This window comes from Passer domesticus, chromosome 20, assembly GCF_036417665.1.
Source record: "Passer domesticus isolate bPasDom1 chromosome 20, bPasDom1.hap1, whole genome shotgun sequence".
NCBI lineage: Eukaryota > Metazoa > Chordata > Aves > Passeriformes > Passeridae > Passer > Passer domesticus.
This window is the reverse complement of record NC_087493.1, coordinates 7,561,726-7,583,285: the sequence shown is the minus strand read 5'-3', so window position 1 is coordinate 7,583,285 and position 21,560 is coordinate 7,561,726. Positions and strand designations below refer to the sequence as shown.

Below are 21,560 nucleotides of genomic sequence, written 5' to 3'. Positions count from 1 at the left end.
GATTATTCTCACTGAGCATTGCCTCCCGTACACCCTAGCACTCTCCAAAACCCTCTCGCAGAAATTCACGTTCTCCTGCAGCAAACACCAGCTCCATGCTGAACCCTTCCCGAGCCACATGCTGCAGTTCACCCTGGGCTGCCTCAGGAAACCTCTCCCTTCCAGCTGTTTCCCAGTGACAGGACACGTCCACCAGCCCTCCCCAAACACTGCACTGACAGCAGCACATCCATTCCCTCACCATACTGAGGCCAGGTTGTTTTGGGAGTGCTGGGCTCTACTTCCTCCCCCAAGGGCAGTCACAGAGAGCTATGGAAGGCAGCAGCTCATTGCTCTGGGGGTGTGCAATTCCCCTTGCCTTCACTCAAGCCCAGCAGGTGAGGGGCACTGTGACCAGGGGTACAGTTGTTGTGCCTCCCCCACTGCTCCCCAGAGGGGAGATGCTCGCCAGCCGTATCTGCTCAGCAAGAGACCCAGGAAGAGCTGTGTTCCAGGTGATGTGACATGGCTGCACTCCTTGGGGTTACACAGGCTACAAGGAAGAGGAAAAGATGCCCTGAGTAACAAGACAAAGCAGGTTGGGTAGCTCTGGAAATGTGCTGGGACTGTTCCTTTCCTTCCTGCCTGGGAGAGGTGGCCAGGCTCTGCAGCCCCATCCTGAGCTGGTCCTGTGGCTGAGCTAAGATGTCACTCACAAGTCCCACACCTCTTCCCCTGCACACTAGAGTGCATCTCCTCATGCTCTGCTCAACTCAGTAATGAGTGATCTATTTCCAACCCCAAAGCCAATCTCAGCACTGGCTCAAAGCCCCACTTTCTGCACCAGTGCCAACAGGACCAGGTCAGGGGAACTTGCAGGCAGGCACCCCATCCCTGAAGCATCTCCCACAGACTCTCTCTGCCCTGACATGTGCTTTTCTGGCAGGGAACACTGAAGGAGCAGAATTCGTGTGGATTCCCTAAATGATGGATGGTCTTTGGCTTAAGCAACTAGAATTTAATGTATTTGTTTTTCATTAAATATGCATTACAGAAATTTATTATAATTACAAGGAGTGAGGATCCAATACTAAGATCCAAACTAGTTTTGCTTCCAACAAGGCAAGCTCTGCTTCCCCTGCCAGAGCACTGGTCCTCTGCAGATGCAAGACACTTGAGAGGAAAGGTACTGGGTAAACTGGAAACCTCCCCTGCAGAATTCCAGCCTCAGAGAGGAGAACAAAAGCCCTGCCCCATGGTTGTTTCCTCTCAGTCCCTGAGGTAGAAGAGTTTCTCACTCCTGGAACTGGAGAGCTAAAACTCTTGTCTGTCAAATTTATCTCTCTGTCCCTGAGAAGAGGTGAGCCAAAAGATGAAACTCTGAAAGCTAGATATGGTTTGGATGATAAGTCAAAATGAAAAGAAGATGACAGGCTGATGGACGGGCAGCTTTGAGCAGAAAAGAGGCAGCACAAGTTCCTCAGGCACACACAAAGCTCCCACTCACATCCCCTACCTGGGAGAGCAGGCTGAAGGCAGAGTCACACCACACTATTTCATGTCACCTACTGTTGTCACATCAGCTGTCCAACAGCATTCCTTCACCACAAGAATCCTGGTGAAGACATGGATTCACAAAAAACCCTTGATGCATTCCTCTCCACACAGAACAGAGGACACAAGCAATGTGTTCCAGGTATGAAACCCCTTCAGACCATGATCAACAGCACCCAGAGCCACAAAGCAAGGCTGACAGTGATGGCACCTTGGATTGTTAGATGGTTACATGAAAAATTTGCTTTAAGCCTTGTCTTATATAAATGCTTAAAAAGCAGTCAAGGGTTTTGCTTGTCCTGATTTTTCCATGGTGTTAAACCCACTCCAAGCCCCCACACCACAGGCTTGGCAGTCAGCAAGGCACAGAGGCCACTTCTTGTCTCATTCTGTGTCTTCTAGGTGTTCAAGTATCATTTTTAGTGAAGGATCTAAGTGAGCCTGAGGAAAAACACAAAGAGGGGCTACACCATAAAGGAAAATTGTGATGAATCTCATCCCAGCCATCCAACTGCCTCTCCTGCAGACTCTCTTTGCTCCTCTCCCTATCTGAGAAACAAATGTTCTCAGATAAAGCAGACCTTGCAGTCAGCTACTGCTCCTCTCCTGCTTGAGTCAGGAGATGTTGGTTCAGAGACAGGGCAGTTCTGCTCTGGTTCTTGCAGGTGAAGGAAGGATGAATATGGATGAGCAGACATCCAAAGTAGTACAGTTTGGGAAATATGTGAGTCTGGGGATATTAAGAAATACATTTTTGTGCATTTTGATAGAAACATAACAGAGCTGCAGAGAAGCAGAGAAGATAATTTAGCCATTTTGAGTTTAAGGATCATTTTACAGAGTCAGAGAAAACACCTCTGTAAATGAAAAATGGTGTTTGTACATGAGTTTCATCTCTCTGCAGAAAGGCTATTGCAGAAAAGAAAGTAAGTCCAAGCCTCAAACACATTTTTTTTCCCCTGTCATGGTAGATTCCTGCAAGAACTGATGCTCAGAATGAGCTTCTGCTTTAACCCCCCTTGAATTCCTGCAAGACATGGTACTTGTGAGATGTTCACATCTTCTCCAGCCCTGTCCCTACTCCCATTGCTCCTTCTACATGCAAAGCCTGAGGAGAACATCACCACAGCTGCCTGCCACCCCTTGCAGGGACCAGAGAGGCAGTGGTGTGCAGCCACCCCACCCCCAGCCATCAGTCTGAGCTGGTGCCATGACACATTTGTGGCAGGGCCATCCGTCACCGCTGGCTGACGCTGTGACAGAGCTCTCCTGTCCAGGCAGAGAATCAATATGCCAGGAAATAATGAAAATGGATCACCCTATCCCAATGCACGCTGCTTGCTTCCCTTTTCATACATTAGGCAGCATGATGGATTCCAGGAAGATGTTTTCAGGAGCTTCCTAAATCCAGTCTCTTTGGAAAGGGGCAGATTTCTCCCCACCTCAATCCTGTATCAAGTCAAAACACAGCAGGCTGCTCTTAAACAGAGGAATAGATCTCATTTAGTTTAACATTAGGTGTTTTTTCATAGAAGGGGCACAAAACCAGCAGCATCTGCTCTGTACACACTGTACAGGCGAGGAACACATCAAGGCAGTTTTACCTTCTGCATCCCCACCTGACACTTGTGCTGTCTACTTCCCTGCTGATGTCTTTGTAGGTTGTTGGTGCCCCTTCTCAGAGCCATCTGGCTTCCAGCAGTGATGTGGGCAAGCTGAAGAGCCCACTACAACTCTGGAACCACCAGGCATTCTGGATCCTTTGTCATTTGAAGTATTAAAGCACAGCAGGAGTTCAACATGCTGGCAGAACAAAGTATTTGAAATTAAGACATTGATTTTTAAATTTAAAACTCATTTAGCCAGTTTCTCTTGCAGAAGCTATATCCTGCCACTTGTTCATGACCTCCAGTTCTCCACAAACTCCAGAGCAGCAACTGATTAACTTCTCCAACCTTCAGAGGAGGTTTCTATAGGAATTGACAGTAAAGAGGTAACATAAAAACCAGGTTTGCTCCATTAGATGTGGGAGCTGGAGTAGTTAAGGATCGGATTTGACAATCACAGATCCTAAAACACCATCTCTAAGAAGATGAAGGATTTATGAGTGCAGAGACTGTGGGGAAACAAGATGGATATGTTCATAGAAGACAGCAATTCTCCAGAGAGAAACGTCAGAAGGAAAAGAGGAGGGGAATGACTTCCCAGAAAAAAGATATGAGCAGAAGTTGTGGAGAATCACTGTGGCTCCCTCCTCTAATGGAGGGCAGGGACTTGTCTGGACATTGTTACCCTCCCTGCCCAAAGCCTGAGGGAGGGTCCACACGGCAGGGAACTGTTGCTTATACACAGAAGTGTGACACAGAAAGCAAGAAAAAGCCTCTCAGGCACCTCCACTCCTCCAGGCCTGGCTTGCTTCTGCTGCAGCCACTGCTGCCTTGGACCAGGTGGAGCCCCTTTTCTTCACAAAGGGAAATTCCATTTAAAAAGTACTACCAGGACTTTTCGGCAACCAAAAGCAGTTCAGTGCAGCTTCTCTGCTCTAAGGGCATCATTTCCCTGCTTTTCTTCATCAGGCTTTCAATACCATAACCAAGATTTACAAGTAGCTCCCCCAACTGTGCTAACAGTGCTGCCATGAAAGCAGCTCAGCTGCTCCACCTCAGCCCACATCAGCTGGTCCCACAAACATCTGCACACCAGCAACAGCTCACAGCAGAAAAATGGGCTTGCACTCTGGGGTTTATCACAGATGCTTCTTCTCAACATATGGGGAGGAAAGAGCAGCCAGTGAGGCTTGTTTGCTTCTGGGGGAAAATTACTTGCATAGTTTATGCTCCTCTCTCTGCTGGTCACCTTTGGCAGAAAAACCATAAAACCTCTGCAACCAGGACTGCTCTCAGCTCTGCTGCTGGCTTGGCCTGTTAGCTCTGACAGTCACTTTTCTATCCATGTAATATTTTACTCTTCTGAGAGAAGGGAATAATACACACCTTGGTGTCACTGTGAGCTGGAACTATGGCTGTGCATGCTTTGGAAAGCACTGGCTGCAGAGCACCCATGTCCCAAAACATCCAGGAGCTCTGCAGACTCAGCCACATCTTGCCCATCCTGCCTTGGGCCCTACACAGCAAAGTTCTTTGTCATCTTGTTCCACCAATGTCCACTCTGAACAGAAAGCAGCTTTTCATGCCACAGCCCCACTCTGAAATCCTCAGTGGGCACCATCACCAGACCCTTTTGCAGTGCTGAATGTGCCCTTACATGTCTAGCTCCCCTTCTTCAGCTCTCAGGCCCATCAGTGTCTGCTGCTGCCTGAATAAAGTGCTCTTTTCAGGAGCATCAGCTCCTCAGGCAGGATCTGGTCCTGTCCAGAACAGCAAATCACTCTCCATCTGTGTCTGAAGCTCACAGGGCTCTTCCTCTCACACAGGCACTGCTTCACCCCGTTGCCTCCCACAAACAGCTCTGAAATGAGCTCCTCAGCCGACTATTCCAAAAGCAGGCATGACAGAAGCCCAGCATTTTAACTAACTCTTCATAAATATATTCACTTCTCTTAGTGAATTATTTACCCTGGGCTCTAGCAGCAGCTTCATCTGCTCTGAAAGGGATATAAGAACATGAAGTAACTTTGTTGAAGCAGCATGTCAGAATGAACATGCAACAGTGTCCTGATTTACAGTCCAATTCCCTGATCCTCCTGTATGCCCTGCAGTGTGAAAGGAGAGGGGCAGAGATCACAATGATCCCTCTTTAAGCTCTTTGCAGAAAGCTCAATTTCTGATGTGAAAAGAGGCCACCCACCTTGAGCACTGTGGGCACTGGCAGACTAATTTCTCAGCAGGGGACTGGAAATGCAGGACTTCAGAGAACTGTCACCCCCTCCCAAATCAGCCTCCTCTGTAGTTCTCAGTCTCAGAACTTGCAGGGATGTAGCACAGTGACCCCAGGTTTCTGCAGCAAGTCACCTCCAGCACAGACAGTTCTGCTGCTAAGGATGGCAGTGACAGTGACCTGAGTCTGCCTGCAAGGTGAGGTGGTCTGAGAGCAGTTCTCTGCAGAGCAGTGCTGTAAACAGCAGAGCTCTGGTGGAAAGAGCAGAACTACCAGAGAAACCACCAGATACAGAAAGTCAGCCCCACTAGATTGCTCTGGACAGCCCTGTCCTAGTTTCTGCCCCAGAAGCCTTCTACTAAGGATCCTGGAAGGGGATGGGATGGAGAAAAGAAGGGTTTCACACAGACTTCCCAGAAATTCTTGTTTGCTTTCCCTCCATCTTGTTGGCCAGGGGAAAGAGCCGGGGTAGAGATTTTATTCCTGAGGATGTAATTGTTAGATCATTGTTTGGGCAGGGTTGTGAAGGCTCTGTCTCAAGGGCTGCATTTACTGGAATAGATGTGGTGTGACCCAACAGGGAGAGAGAACTGAGCCTGTTCAACCAAACCCAGAAGTTTATTACTCTATAAACTATCTCTTCATTAAAATACAATACTTTCTAATAACTACAATACAGCATCATGAGCAGCACACAGAGCACAGGCCCCACGTGGGAGCTGTCTGGGAACATTTGGCAGAGACAATTTAATAACAGCAGTGATAATCACACTACCAATGTCTTTAGAGCCAGCAGTCCTCACCTATAGAGCTGGACATCTCGGGCTGCAACAGGCTGCCCTTAATCGGGTTAGCTGCTTAATACACAATAGCCCAGTGTTTGCTGCTCAGCTCCACCAAGCTCTGTCCTTTTGTTATCTTTCCTAATCCATACCCTATCCCATGATGCTGCTAGACAGTCATTATCCAATATTATCCAGTAATAAAGAGGTAGGGCTGTGCCCCAGTGAGCTGCATCCCCTCTGCTGTGAGAGGTGCATGGGACTTGCCTGGCTCAGTCTCTCTTGTTGGGCTGTGCCCTTCAGCAGCTCACCCCTAACAGTACCCACTTGATCAGGATGGAAGAAATGAGAGGGAAAATAGACAGCTAGATAAGCAAGTCTCTTTATAGAACAATCCATTGCCACCATAGATTTAAACCCTCCAGGAAAAAAAAAAGTGTCTGAAATCCAAACAGCAGAACTGGAAATACCAACAGCTCTGAATTTATTGATGGCTCAGTTAGTTTAGCCTTCTGCAGGAAGCCCTGCTCCAATAACTTTGTAAGAGACCTGGAAACAGGCTCCAACACTGGTAAAGGAACTGACCTAATAACAACTCTACACTTTCCCAAGGCTGAGGTGGAAGAGAGCTGAAGGAAAGGCAGGAATTATACTTTGGGGAAGGAACCCCACAGGAACAATTTGTTCTCACATGGCCCCAGAGCTGGGTGAGCCAATAAGGTTCTAACCACAAATCAAAACAAGGCTTCACTGTAGGCACCATTGCCAGGATTTACACCAAAGGATGTTTCATGACTGGCCTTTTCTCCAGGGAAGCACAGCAGGCAGGCTCCCTGTTGCACCTCTTAGGGTGCCTCTGCTCCATCTCCCAAGGCAGCTTAGGTACCTGAAAAAGGCTGACAAAGCAGTCTGAGGAGCTCCTGCACTGGGAAAGGGATGAGAAGTAGGGTAGGCAAAGCCTTACTCATCTGCCAGCTCCTGGAGAACAGAGATCTCTGAGCAAGGGTAAGGCCAGCAGTTCAGGCACCAACTGCTGCACTGAATTTAACCATTGGCACTCGCCAGTGCCAAGTGACAATCAGCTCTGCAGCCAAGTGTGTGAGCTGCTACTCTTCAGAAGACTGGCAACAGCTCGATCCCTCTGGAAGCCCTCTCTGCCACCAGCCTCACTCCACCTGGAGACTCAGATCCACCCTCTGTGCTCCTAGCAGTCCTGGCAGGGAAGTGCCTTGCCATGCCAGCCTTCCTTCCAGATGAGCTGTCCATGATCAACAGGCCCAGACAGGGAGAGCCCATCTGTCTGGGCTCTCTAGCAGCACAGCACTTGGGCTTGCAAGCTCCCCCTTCAACTTTCTCCTTTTAGAGGCTTCAGAGGTGCCTGTCCTGCCTTAGTCCCTGATCCTGGGAGGATGCCAGATAAAGGGCTGATCCCTGGAACATCTCCACGTTCTTTGAACTGGTCCATTTTTAATTTCCAGCTCAGATCCCAGTGTTTAAGCCTGTTTTTCAGAGAGAGAATGATTTTTTTTTATCTGTGAGGTGTGCAATGAGACTGCTGTAGGGTTTGATAGCTGATGTGCTGCTTGTGATGAGCACAAGGCTCTGGAAGAGGCTGGTGACATTTGATTATCACTTAGATCAGGAGAAAGAGGGGAAGCAACTTTCAAAGGCAAGGCTGACACAGTTACAAACACCAGCAGAAATGACCTTCACACACAGCTAGCTCTCTCTGCTGCCAAGAACCATCCTCTCAGCTGCTATCATTTGAATCACCAGTACACCTGGGGCAGTGCTGCTTTACATCAGCCTCTTCTGCTCAGAAATCCAGGGACTTTCCACCAGGCTGGGGAGAAGGGTGTGTACTGGGTCCTGGGGGAGGCACATTGCACAGTCTGGACTGATCTCCCAGCTTAGGGAGGCTTGATTTTTTTCAAATCATGATGCAAAGCATGGGTCAGATTCCCATCCACACCAAGCCAATGAGCACTGGTAAGCTGAATAAGCCACTGTCCACAGGGAAGGTTTTCTTTCCCCCACACAATAAATAGGTAGGTGGGAAGCTGCAGTGCTGCTCTGCTGCTCAGAGTGCTTTGCAGAACCACCCTCAGCACAAGATGGCTAAAACCAAGTGAAGGAAAGGCACAGTTTGTACCAGGACAGAGAGGTCACATCTGGCCATTGGCATGCAGGTAGGAAAAGTCCAGAAGACCACAAAACACTACCCAAGACCATTCTTTAGGATCTAAGCTCTCTAAACACCAACCTGTGTTTAACTCACAGCCCTGCTTTTGCAGGAGGGGCCAGCAGTGATGTGAGCACATGGGAGAAGCCAGTTTGACAAATCTCACCAGTATGGGATTGATCCTTACCCCGAGATTTGCAGCAGGAGCTTTTTCTCTGCTCCCTGCATCACATGGCTTTTTGACAAATTGTCTTTCCCCATAAATCTATCCCTCATGGTACACATACGGAATCTGTTCTCCTGAGTAGCCACTGAGGTGCTGTCAGGGTCATTAACTATCATTATCTGGGGCAGCTGTTCCCCAGCGTGCTGACGCAGGAATCAATCAGGCTAAAGCATGAATTTCCTCTACACTTCTCCAAACATTGCCTTTATCCCTCTCCATCAAGCCATGAAAGAGAGGAACAGTTCTGCCATCACGCCAAGGTTTAGCAATCCTTGTACTGGAAGGAGCTGGCTAAAAGGAAACCAAAGGCAGATGAGGCAGGCATCAGACTGTCACAGAGACAGGATGAGGTCTGACTGATGTCTCTACCAGGAAAAAGAAGGCAGGGTGATTGGAACCAGGCCAGTCAGCTGATCAGAGATCACTCTTATAAAGAAAAAAAACCCAATAAAAAGTCCCCACGCAAAACTTCCTCATTTCCTTTAGTACCCCTTAATGAGATAACCTCTTTCTCTGAAGAATGGAGGGGGCTTTCAAACCTTTCATGTGCTCAGACAACAAAGGAGAAAAACAGGCATTCAGGATTTTCACACCATCCAAAGTCAGGATTCATTAACTCAAACTGTCCAACATCTTAGACTTGAGAGCTTAAAATCCAACTTAATCTTCCTGGGTGTCAACTGCTTAACCCCATCTCAGGAATTCTCTAGAACAGAGGTTCCCTATTCCTCTGCAGTGATTGCCAGCCACCTCCAAACAGGATGAATTCACAGAGAAGGGACAATACCCAGCTGCAGTCTGGCCAAGAGTATGTGTGTAATGGGAAATAGTTAGAGAAGCAGCTTTTCTTCTTATTCCAGTGATAGGCATAAACAGAGCTAATTCTGTGTCTGAATGGTCTGGATTTACACACCAGGAGACTGTTAACCTGCAGAAATGCTGATCATTAACCTGCAGCAATGCTCTTTATTAGCCCTGAGTATCAGTCACTCTGTCTAGGTGACACAAAAATAGACAAACCTGAACGTAAACCTCCACAAGCCACACACGCCTCTCAGCCTTTAACAGCATGTACACACACAAGCCAGACACAAGGCAGCTGCATCTTTGAATAACAAAGGCATTGGGGGAAAAAAAGAAAAACAGGAATGATGTCTTACTTCCCTTAAGGGAATGATCTGTCTTCCCACAAGTTCTTGGCAATATTTTGGAAAGAACTCATGGGAGCAGGACTTTCCAAGGACAGCACACATTGGTTTGGGGGTTTCCAATGCAGCACATCTTACCATAAAGGAAGACCAAGAAAAATAAATGCAAGCAGATAATAAAACTAAGGGTGGAAAGTCTGAAAGAAACGCCTTTTTTTGTCAGATCAAAGCAAAGATTGTCTAAAGTCTGTTGTGCATATGTGTGTGAGAATAAGAAACTTCCAACTGCTGGGTGTCACAGCCAGCACCCAGACAGGAGACTTTACCAAACCTCTTCTGCCCCTCACACAAACCAGACTAAAATCTCATTTACCAGCCATGTCTGACGGAGAACAATTTGTTTTGTTTTAATCAGGAATTTCATCCTAGACTAAAACCTTTCTCCTCAAAGATTTATTAGGCCTGCACAATTGTCCTCAGAGAGGTTGTTTTGACAAGCACTTGCTTCCAAACAAGAAGATCTTGCCAAAGAGAAGCGTCAGTGGCGTGACTCAGGTTCCAGCAATGGTAAAGGGGTGGCCGAGCCTCTGCCAAGACTCACCTATCCATCTCATGAGGGATGTCATGATTTGAAGATACTTGGTCTTCTGCACATTGAAGAAGGTGAAAGGACCCAGGAGGAGCGTGAACGCTGCCTGGAAGGACAACAAAATCACACGTAAGATTAAAAACCAGAAATTCTGCCAGCAGGATGAATTTATCAGAAGAGCAAAGCTTGCATTAAAAGTTCACCTCCAGACATGTCCATTTGTCATGAAGCTTTCTTTGTTGCTTAATTTTACAGCTAAGTTGGCTGAGACACAGGGGGTCAAGTAAGCTGTTGGGTATCAGAGAACATGCCTTGGGCAGAAGTAGAGCTCAGGATCCTCTTGGCTCTCAGCCCTTTGCTATCACTGCTACAGCACTCCTTTACTGACACATTTCAGTAAAAGCTCTCAGTACAGCCTTACAGAACATTAAATATTAAACTGTGGCCTCTTTGCCCAAGTACATGCTCAGTTTAGGTATGAATAGCAATAGCCCTCACCAGTCTACTTCCATTAACATTGATGGGGTGGCTTCGGGGTATCCCAGGCTCAACAGCAATGGAGCCAAGTCTGACTGGAGCTTTTTCCCCCCATGCTTTGAGTCACCTGTGTAAAACATACAGGGTTTTTTATAACCATAAAAACAGATAGTGGGAAGCTACAGTGAAACAGTTCAGCTCTTGGAAGCTAAAAACATGTGCAAAATGAGGGAAAAAGTCATCAAAGAGATACTCAGAGGACTTAATTCAGTGTGGAAAGTAAAGGTTCTTCAATGAAGAACTTCCTCATTGCCCTCTTGGATTAAGAGACCAGTGTTTCATAGAGTCACACAATGGTTTGTGTTGGAAGGGACCTTGAAGACAATCTTGTTTCACCCCCCTGCCATGGGGAGAGACCTTCCTCTAGACCAGGTTGCTCAAAGCCCTGCCCAGCCTGGCCTTGAAGACTTCCATGGGTGGGGAAAATTAAATTGGGGTACACTGCAGCACCAATCTGTTTCATCTCTTCAAGCTGGCTTCAAAATACATCCACCAAAGTTCCATCCTAGGAATGTGGACTATACAGCTCCCATGAGAGTTTCTTCTAGCACCTCCTAGAGCACACAAGGCAGCCATGCTATCAGCCCACGGCCTGAGGTGACACGGCCTGTGCAGCACTGTCACCTCTGCTCAAAGCAGCACTCAAGCCTTACCTACACCAGAGAGAAGAGCAAAGGCTTCACTGCAAGAAGAAACAGACCCTGGCTGCAGTCTGAACGTTGAGATTGAGAGAAACTACTTGTAAGAGGGAGACAGAATGGGTGTTAAGAGCAGAGAGCCCTGCCTGTCCTCCATGGGATGGCACCAGCCAGCAATACTCCAACAGGTCCAAATGCTGTAAGCAGGCAGTGCTTAGAAAGCCACAGCACACACAGCACAGGTTTGTAGAGCATCCCAAAGAGATTTTTAAAGACAAATATTCAACATTAATATTTACACATTGCTCTTTTCCATGACTTCTTAAAGCGGTTCAAGAAAAGGTGAAGAACTGGGACTCAGAGGGGCAGGTCTGCCAAGCCTCAAGGTCTCTGTCAACCCCAACAGAGTCAGGACAGAACAGAATCCAAGCTATTTTAAGACTAGCACAACCCCAAGAAACCTTTTTTGAGACAGTTTCAGAATATCTGCAAGGCAAATTGGAAATGCTTCACATCACAAGTATTCTCAGGTGATGAAAGTAAACCCAGAAGGGGAGCAGGGGAGAGAACCCTGGGTTTGACATGTTGCTTGGTGGGGATATATTCTGATCTGAGACCACTGCCTACACCAAGTCTTGCTTTTACTGCTCAGTTAAAAAAAAAAAAAGGACAGGAAGCATGCACAGAATTCAGATTTGTGAAGCAATTGATGGTTGTTGGATGAAACAATGAAATCACACAGAATACAATGCCACAGGCATAACTGGCAAGACTTAAGAGCCAAATCAGGTTTAACAGTTATGGGACTTGAGGTTTTAACACAGAAGCAAACCAGTCAGTTACAATATTTTTTTTTACTCTTCTCCCTCTTGTTCCTTTATTCCAATTGGGATCTTAACTCCACTCTTTTCTCTTTAAATAAAAAACCAAGCTATGTTAAACCATGACACCTGCCCACTATGGACTGCTACTCTATCCTAGAGCCATGCACAAACCCCAGCAGACTGAAGAAACCTTTGTCCAAAAAGTGATGTAGGGCAAGGCCCCAAAGCAAACAAAGTTGATAACAATTGTCTTATTGACAAGTATTCTTGAGTTTGTGACTAATCTCTTTCAACCTTCTCTCCCAACACTGCTCAACGCAGCCTCCCCTCAAATCAGTTTCCAGCTCCTGCACTGAACACAGAGAGACAGACTGAGGATGTGATAATTAATGAACAGGCGTCTGCTGCAAATGAGGATGCTCCAGAACCAATTGGCAAAACAGCCCCTCAAACCTTAGCAAGGATTGACACAAAATCACCAAGCACCAAAGCAGCTGGGTCTGAAATCCAGATTTGCCTCAGCCACTGAGGAAAGGAGACATGTCAAGATGGATTTGGGGCTCAGCTGCTGAAAAACATCCTGAGGTACTGGAAGAACCTGGGTGTTCTTCACTTTTTGCAGAGCACTTTAAACAACCAAATCCATTCAGCAAGGTTTTAAACTCTCCTCCTCTCTGTCCATTACTGCTTAACTCATGGGGAAGAGATACAAGGTGTGCTTGAATGGTTCAATGTCCCCCCATCCTTTAGGGTGACAGGGTCTTCTGTTCTTAACAAGATCCTGCTCCAAAAGAGCCAAGCAAGAGATTAATTCTAGTGCAATAGAAATTTATTACCTTCTCCACTTGACACCCATTAGTGATCCAAGATGAATGTCCATGGATCAATACAAACAATGCTAAGGCCTGCAATGAGATGAGGCTGCCTTGCTTTGCAGGGATTTGTGCCAACCACTGTAAAGGAGGGGAAGCTACAGAACACACTGGACTGCTTGGAAGAAGAAAGCTTGGGCAGAACTGGACATTAAACATTCAGATCAACATCATTTTGAACTGAAACTGCATGCAGCTCAACAGGATTGAGCACAGGGCAGGAAAGAGGAGCCAGTTTCTCACCAACAGCCAGGACATGAGGACAAGGACTCAGTCCCTGGATTAGAGCTAATCTCACCTCAGCCATCAGGAGTCCCAAGGCCAGGAGCTCTGTTTAAAAACACATCCCCAAAAGGATGAAAACAGACCACAGGAGGGTATCTACTTTCTCTGCCTCACTGCGCCAGACACCTCAATCCTCTTCCAACCCATTAAGTTAATTAGTTTCATAACTCCCCCCTAAGGAAAAAGTAAACCCAAATAAGCACCTTAGACATATACCCAAACTTTCTATCTGATGTTTTCCAAGCTTCAGCTTCTCCCAGAGGGAAATAATTCACAAAGTACTTCATTACACATGTAATTCAAATAATCTAAAACCTACCTAGAAAACTGTACCAGTCAGCCCTGTCAGAAGTCAAATATGCAGAGCCCTGGCACATGAAAAAAAACCTCCCAAATTTTCCAGTTTACCTCTTGAGTCAGCTGAGGTATTTTCTATGAGTTTATCATTCTCTTCCTAAGATTCAGCAAATAAACCCACCCAAGGCAGAATGGGCATAGTCTACTTTGATTAAGATTTTTCTGCTAGTGAAGTGGTTTATTAGAAACAAACAGGCATAGGGGGCTGATTCATTACTAAACTGAAACAAGGTAAAGGAATGCTTCCTTCAGCTAAGGAGGAGAACTGAATCTATTAAATGCTGTCTACATTCACAGGATGGCAGAGAGAAACCATTACAGTGCTTTGGCACAGGGCTGGCTGAGAATGATTCCCTCATTTTCCTCCAAGCTCCTCCATTAAAAGGGAAAGGCCAGGTAAATCACCAGACTCATAGTGGAGGGTTTGTGGAATCCACACACAGCAAGTGCAAAATTCTTTCTTTTTCCTTCCTTTCTCATGCTGAAAAACAGCATGAAAATCCAGCACACTAAGGACTAAAAAAGACTGCGTTTTTGTTGCTTTTACTGACATTTCCAGTCAAAAAAAAAGAGAAACCAGTGAGGGTAGAAGAAAGAACAGCAGCTTGTCACCCTGAATTAGTCTTCCCTGCAGGCTAGTAGGAGCCACAAGCAGCACACCAGCTTGCTCAACCCCTGGGAGGGTCTTCAAATTCATTCCTCCCACCAAGCCAAGCCACAGCAACACAGGCACCAAGGTTTGGGATCTTCCCTGAGCTGGCTGATACCACTTTCCCAGCCTCGGCACCTGTCAGCTCTTGGTATTTCAAAAAGAAAAAGCAGGCTGGTCAACTTGAGTCTTCTTGCCACGGGGGAACTAACTAGGGCTTACCATTGCCTGGAATATATTTTTATATATATTTATATATTTCTAAAAGTATATTTTATTAAAGCTCTTATGTTAAAACTTGGTTACATAACCTTGTTTATTGGATTATCTTCTAAAAGCAAGAGTAAGATCAAGCGTTAATAGGACATCTGGTTGGTTTTTATCAGCTTAGTTGCAAGCCAAGAGGACCACCAAGACAGCTCTCAAGCACTACGTGATGGCCAGCTAATGCCAGGAGCCTTTCAGAGCACACAAACATGCTTTGAGCCAGTCAGAGGGCTGTCTGACCAAAGGGGCTCTTTATTGACCTGAAGGGTCCGTCTATCACTCTGAACCAGTACAGTTCAATAGCTTTCATCTGCTGCTCAGCATGTGGCTTTTACAGCAGCAGCCAATATAGCTCAGGAAGCACAATTAGCATCCAAAACGTGGCTGATTCATGTATTAGATACAGTGGTTACAGCATTATAGCTAGTGCCTGCATACATTTGCAAGAGGACCATCTGAAAAACCAGCCTCATTCATAACTGTCATCAGAACTTGCTTGTTTTCATGCTACACAAACTCATCTGTAAGAATTGCATCTGGTTTTGGTGCTTGCCAAGTAGAGAATTAAAAACAGTAGCTATTGCTTCTTATTGATTCAGAGCCTTGGAACTTTCAGGAAGATTGTGTGGAAGCAGGGTATGTACCTGAGCAAAGTGAGACCCTGATTGTTAAATGCAACAAATGTGCCAGAAGCAGCTCAAAAAGTGCAAGAATAAAAAAAAAATCATTTGTGCAGCACAGGGCTATCATACCAATGAGAAGTTAGAAAGTTTCAAATATCAGAGCAATGATCTCTCGGTTTTAATGAGAAGATGGAGAAGAGCTGCTGTAGTGCTCACTCCTCAGCACTCCCATCTCCCTCTGGGCCCCCAGCCACCCTACCTTTTCCTCTCCTCCTCCCTGCTTTTTACACCCTCATTCAAACCTACAACCCACCCCAAACCGTATCATTCCTTGGAGTTCTTGCTTCCCTTTGATAGAAGTGACAACATCTCAGACAAACTTCACTTCAGGATGGTATCAAGCTCCATCTCTGCAGATACTGATGTTTAGATTTCACAGCTGTTGAGCAATGGTACTGCTGCCCCACAAGACAGCACAGCAAATAACCCTGCTCTACAGAGGGGTAAGATAAGATCTCATTTAAAAGTCACTAGTTTAATAAAATGGATCACTCTCCTTGGTAGACTTCAACACTTTTGCAGGGAAGCCAAGGGTTGAGTGCTTGATACTGGACTGTGGGGACACAACATTCCCACAGCAAAGCCTGCCACCAGTGAGACACAGGCTTGAGTGGACGAGCACTTCCCAAAGGAAGCTTTGCTTGATTCAGTGCTCAGATGCAAGGAGAGTCTCCTTGAGCACGGCAGGAAAAAGCAGACATTTCTTACATGCTGTCAGAAGTGGCAACTCTGACACTTACCCTGCTTCTGCAAGACATCCCCGAGCTCAGAGCTATTTCACAACTCAGACGAGCACTAGAAAGGACAGATGAAACAATGCAACAAAACCAGGCTGCTCAAGTACAGCGAGCAAACAAGATGTCAGGGAACTGAGATACTCTGTTCCCACCTCAGGTGCTTTTCACTGGAGTGTGTCACATGCAGGGAAAAAGAAGTCCAAAAAGCAAAACTGGATTTATTGGCATGGGCACAGGTCAGAGGTTTTATTCCTGGTTGGAAGGCTGAACCAGAACTATCACCTTTAGTAACTCCTTAGGAACTGCTGTTCTGTGCACATCCTCAGGGAATTCTTAAGGCTGACTTTGGAGAGAAATGTTAAATGCATGGTGCTTTCCCCACTCTTGTCTGGAACTCCTGGATGAAGAAAACACCTTCATGGCATTTCAGACCTACCTGCAGCTCCCCCATTTCAGACACACCTGCAGCCTCTGCAAGCTCTTCTGCACCCACTTCAAGCTGTGGCTACTGCAGTGCTACCCCAAGGTGGGCTCCAGTTACTCCTGCCATGGCCCCAGGGCTTTTCAGCTGAAGCATTTTAAGGGAAAAGGATCTTGAGTGTGGTGTCCCCTCTACCATCTCTTGTCCCCTTCACTAGGGTGACAAGGCCACGTTTCTGTGCTACATGAGCTCATATCTCAAGCTACAGAGCCAGATGGCCCATCAGCAAGGGCGGCGATCCAAGCTTTCCCTGGTAAAGCTTTACCCCTTGCAGGGGACAGTACAAATATAAATACATGGAAAGAGTCTGATTGTTCAGGAAGGAGCTTTTTAGAGAGCTAAGAAAAAAAGGAAAAAGCTTAAAATCCACAGCCTCTCAAGGCTGGAGGCAGGGCTGCAGCAGGGGCCGTGCTGATAGGCAGTAAGTTATCAGCAGACAAGCTGTTATGAAGCTCAGAGTTGGTTGAAAAGAGATAAACCAGCCACAGAACAAGGAAAGAAGAGAGGCAAGAGGGATTTTAACCTCCACATCCCCTGCAGAGTCAGGAAGTCACAATGGAGGGAGGCCACAGGCACCAGCCAATCCACAAGGAATATTTATAGCTGAAGAAACAAGGGCAGTTATGCCGTGGGTACAGCAGGCAGCTGCCACAGCAGCTCTGGTAATTAACGTGCTGCTCTCGGGACACCTGGCACAGCTCTACAGCCATAACTCACATCAGGCACATTCCTGGCACCGAGGAGCCCTCACCCACCTTCTTTCCCAGTTCCTTCAGGCAGGGAGGAGGTATCCTCCAGGAATAAGACCTCGCTTGCTGCCAGGCTGGTTTTTGCCAGTGGAGCAGAGGCCTTTCACCCACAGTACCCTTTAAGCTGGATGATGCCTTCCACAGCTCCTGTGCCACAGTGATCCTAAGGCCTCTTCCAAAGTGGAAGACCTTCTGCAAGGGATGAAAGAAAGTGCTTGTATCCCCAAAGATACCACCTTCAGTGGATCTCAGTACTATCTAGAGGTTTTCAAAGGCTCTGGCCCAGCACCAGCATTTGATTCTAACTGCCCACCCAGCAAAAAGGTGTAGTCATCCCAGCTTATTAAGTTCTGATCTTGCTGGTGATCCAACACACCAAAAACCAGTGTGAACTGGGCAGCCTCCACATGCAGCTCTGGGAGGCCAAGGCAGAAGCAGCACATGGACAGCACGGCAGCACTTGAAGGTGCTGCTCTCCTTTCCTCTCCCTGTCCTTACTCAGGGCCACAGCCTGTTTCTGAAGCTGGTCCATCTCTGAGCACCAGGAACTTTCCACTTTGGAAAGAATACCCGAAAATACCAGTTCTTTCTCCACTTAATTTGAAGGAATTCAGGCACAAAGTGTTCTCAGAAAGTCATTAGGTGCAAGGATTCTGTTCCTGGCCTACCTGGGGTGTGCAGGATCACAGCCAGCGGCAAGCTTTCACTCTCTGGGGTAAATACACTTCCATTATCATTTTTCACAACAAGAGAGAGATAGAGGCCAGCAATAACCCCGAGGTGACTGGCATCTAATTTTTCATCATTGGAGTATTTATGGCACAGCCGTTTGCAGCATCTTGTAATCACTTTACCGCCTCCTTGACCCCTGGCTCCCCCTTATTCTGCATCTCCTAATTGCATCTGAACAAGCAGGAGGGAAGCAGCAAAGTGGATAGATGCAGGAGAGCTGAATGCTTGGGTTGTGATACTTGGAAGGACAGCAGAGGAGGTGCAGAGCCAAATTTGGCTGTACCCCCCACCACCAGCTTGCTCTGATCTCTCACAGCATATGAAAGTGGAGCTTTCCTCCTTCCTGACACTGGGTGACCTTGAGGAGCTGTTCTCTGCCTCCCCAGTTCATTAGCATGGTATGAGAGATTAATGAGTTTCCTCCAAGAAAGTGTGAGGGCATCATCTTTATACACAAATACAGCCCCAAATCCCTGCATATTTGTAGCCTCTCCCGGCAGGGCATTGACAACTACAACAATATTTATATTGACTGCAAAAGCCCCTGGGTTAGACAGCACAGAGCAAGGGAGATGTGGACCAGCATGACACGGATGCACAGAGGGCCCTGCAAACATGTCAAGCTACAAGCTGCCAGGGTTAGGAGCTACTTGGGTTCAGCAAGGATGAATGTTCCTGACGGCCACTAAGCCCTCGTCTGCCACAACACCAACAGTGCTTTCACCACTGAGCCATTATTTGTCCTCTTTTCTCTCATACAAACTTCTCAGTTGAGCTTCTCAGGATTCTCCAGCTGCCTGGAGGATGTAGCTTCAGGGGCAGCATTATCCTGCCCACTGTGTCATGCAGGAGTTGCCTGAAGGGAAGGAAAGTCTCTCACTTTAAAACTACTTAGCACAAAGGAAGAGATAAAGCCTTTTTGCCCAGGGCCAGAGGGGTGTCTGCTCCCTTCCAGCCTTCTTCCCTGCACAGTGCACACCAAACAGGTGCAACAGGCCTGAGAGACCAGCTCTGCCCCAGAGCATTATACCGACTTCAACTTACAAGATAAATCCCAGCTGCATTATTTGTATTTATAGTCCTGCTTACAGAAGCATGAGCTACGTGTGGGATTTGCTGATGTAGTCCAAAAATCCACATTTTTGGACAAGAGCGTCAGTGATCTCACTCAGACACACAGTGCAATTTAGGATGGCGTTAAGTTGCAGACTTATTTAGGAGTAAAGAGATATATGGGTCTGTCCAGAGCTTTCCTCCACAGCTTCTGATAATGTTCATAGCAGCAGAACTGCACAGTTCTGCAGTCCTGACACTTTCTACCTGTATATTGAAGAATTAATGGTAATTTCAGGGGATGAGAGATCAAGACTGCTGTCTTACTAGATGAAAACAATGATGGGAATCAGGCAGGCAGCAAGGTCAGACCTCTGTTTAAAAACAAAGCTGGTACTAAAGCACCAAACAGAACACTGGAAAATATGCTGTTAAGAAAAAGGCTTATATTGCATTTCCCAGGGGATTGTTTAGCTGACTTAACAGATCTTCTCCAACTCTGGCTCCTAGGATGCTGTCACAATCACTGCAGAAAGTAACACTGCACAGGGGAAATCTATTCATTACTTATTTTCTACCAATGTTCTGAAAACCTAAGATTTGTGGCTCTGCTGGAACAGCCTAGTCCAAGAAAGGAATTTTAAAAGGCCCTTTTTAAACCTTTACCACTCGGTGTAGGGAGTGGGTGATCACAAATATTAGTTCTGACACCTGCCCTATTCAGGAGAGATTGGTCTCCAGTATCAGGAGAGAACAGTGTCAGCTTTGGTGCCTTGCTGCCCAAGTGAGCTGACTCCAAAGGACAGCTTTATTCAGGGAAAGCAGCAGCATGGCCTCAGCCTTGGCAAGGTGGCTGTGCTGCACAGCAGGGCTGTGGTGTGAGCCCAGCATCACCTCTGCTCAGCTCCCAGCTGCAGAATGTGCAGAAAAGCACATTTCAGAGATCTATGGCAATATATACACTGAGATCTATACACAGAGATCTATGTCAAGCCACTGCTTCACCCAGTTTTTTCAGTTGGTTTGTTTCCAAGGTTCATGATCACCATCCAACACCACCTAAGTCAAACCAAGCACTGAAGTGTACAGGAAATTCTTCCTTGGGGAAGTCAAGAGTGTCTGAGCTCACTGATGGCCTCTGCCCATTGTGTCTCTGCATCTCTTGCACCTTGCTTCTCTGAAGGGCTGGTAGCACCTGCAGCACACCTGGCCATGCATTCAAGCAGCACCACAGCACCCTCCCCTTCCAGACAGCCCTTGCCAGCCTGCTGGAGGTACCAGAGGGACACAGTTGGTCCTTTGGAAAAGCTCAGCATCCAAGTGACAAGCACAACCCAAGCTCCACTTAGGAAAAACACACTTCTCATTGTGAAGTGAACAGACAGCTCTGTACAGAAAACACATTCCAGTCCCCTGCACTATTGATTTTCCAGTGAAAAGAGACAAGCTAATCCATTAATGTTAGTTGCTTCAAAGTGTGGTCTTGCAGTTGCTTCAGTCTGGTCCCAAAGGCTGATTCTCTCACCCAGTGTTTGCCTTCTGGCTGGCATTTCTTTTACTCAAAATGCCACCAGTTACAAGGAAGCAAGAAAAATCACCCATCAGAAGCTGAACTCCAGCTCTTCGGTCACTGGCACAACAAGTTTATATTTCACTTCCACAACACCACAATCATCTGCCTCTCCTCCTGATGGCTCAGGAGGAACCTCTTTTTCACAAGGCCAGTTATTATCTGCAGATCCCTTTGCATTAGGGAACACAAGGAGTGTGGCAACATCCAGTAGAGCCAGTTTATCTATCAGAGGCGTATGATGAGTAAGCAATTGAAAGGATTTATTGATGAGCCCACAGAAGAACAGACCAGGATGAAGGAAGCAGGATTTATGCCATATTAACAAGGCTGTGTGCCAATTTCAACCTATTAGTTGCACAATAAAAAGAGTGGAGGCTTGCCTTCACATCCCACATCCAGACACCATTTATTTTAGCAGAACTTGGCTCCCATCCCTCTTCAACCACTTCAGACCAAAGCAACAACTTAACTGACCTTACTTTTTGGAGGCTTAGTAGATGAGAGGCATGAGAAGACTCCAGTCAGCCTCTGAGACAGGGCTTTTAGCCAAGCAAAGCTGTATTTCAGGGGCACCTATAACAATTTGGATTACTGATATTGATACTTAATGCAGTACTAATTCCTCTCGTGTCACAGCAATGCTTCAGAACTCAGATGGCCTATACACACAGAAATGGCACAATATTCTGGACTCTTGAAAAGCTTTTTTCTTATTTTGAAGGCTTTCAGAACTGCCTTAATGCACAGAAGTAGCAGCTGCCTTTTTTGTACATTTATTTCTATATCAGTATCATAGCAAACCCCATTAAAGCATTTGTGGTAAGGA

General features: G+C 46.6%; 1 protein-coding gene across 8 annotated transcripts in view; it reads right to left on the bottom strand.

Moving 5' to 3' along the window:
- TMEM104 (transmembrane protein 104) overlaps nt 1-21,560 on the bottom strand; it is a 43,651-nt gene that overhangs the window by 4,912 nt on the left and 17,179 nt on the right. For all 8 annotated transcript variants that reach the window (XM_064395369.1, XM_064395372.1, XM_064395374.1 and 5 more), the window contains one exon: nt 10,310-10,403. In XM_064395369.1, the coding sequence (XP_064251439.1) occupies nt 10,310-10,403 (94 nt within the window). The remainder of the gene's footprint in view (nt 1-10,309; nt 10,404-21,560) is intronic.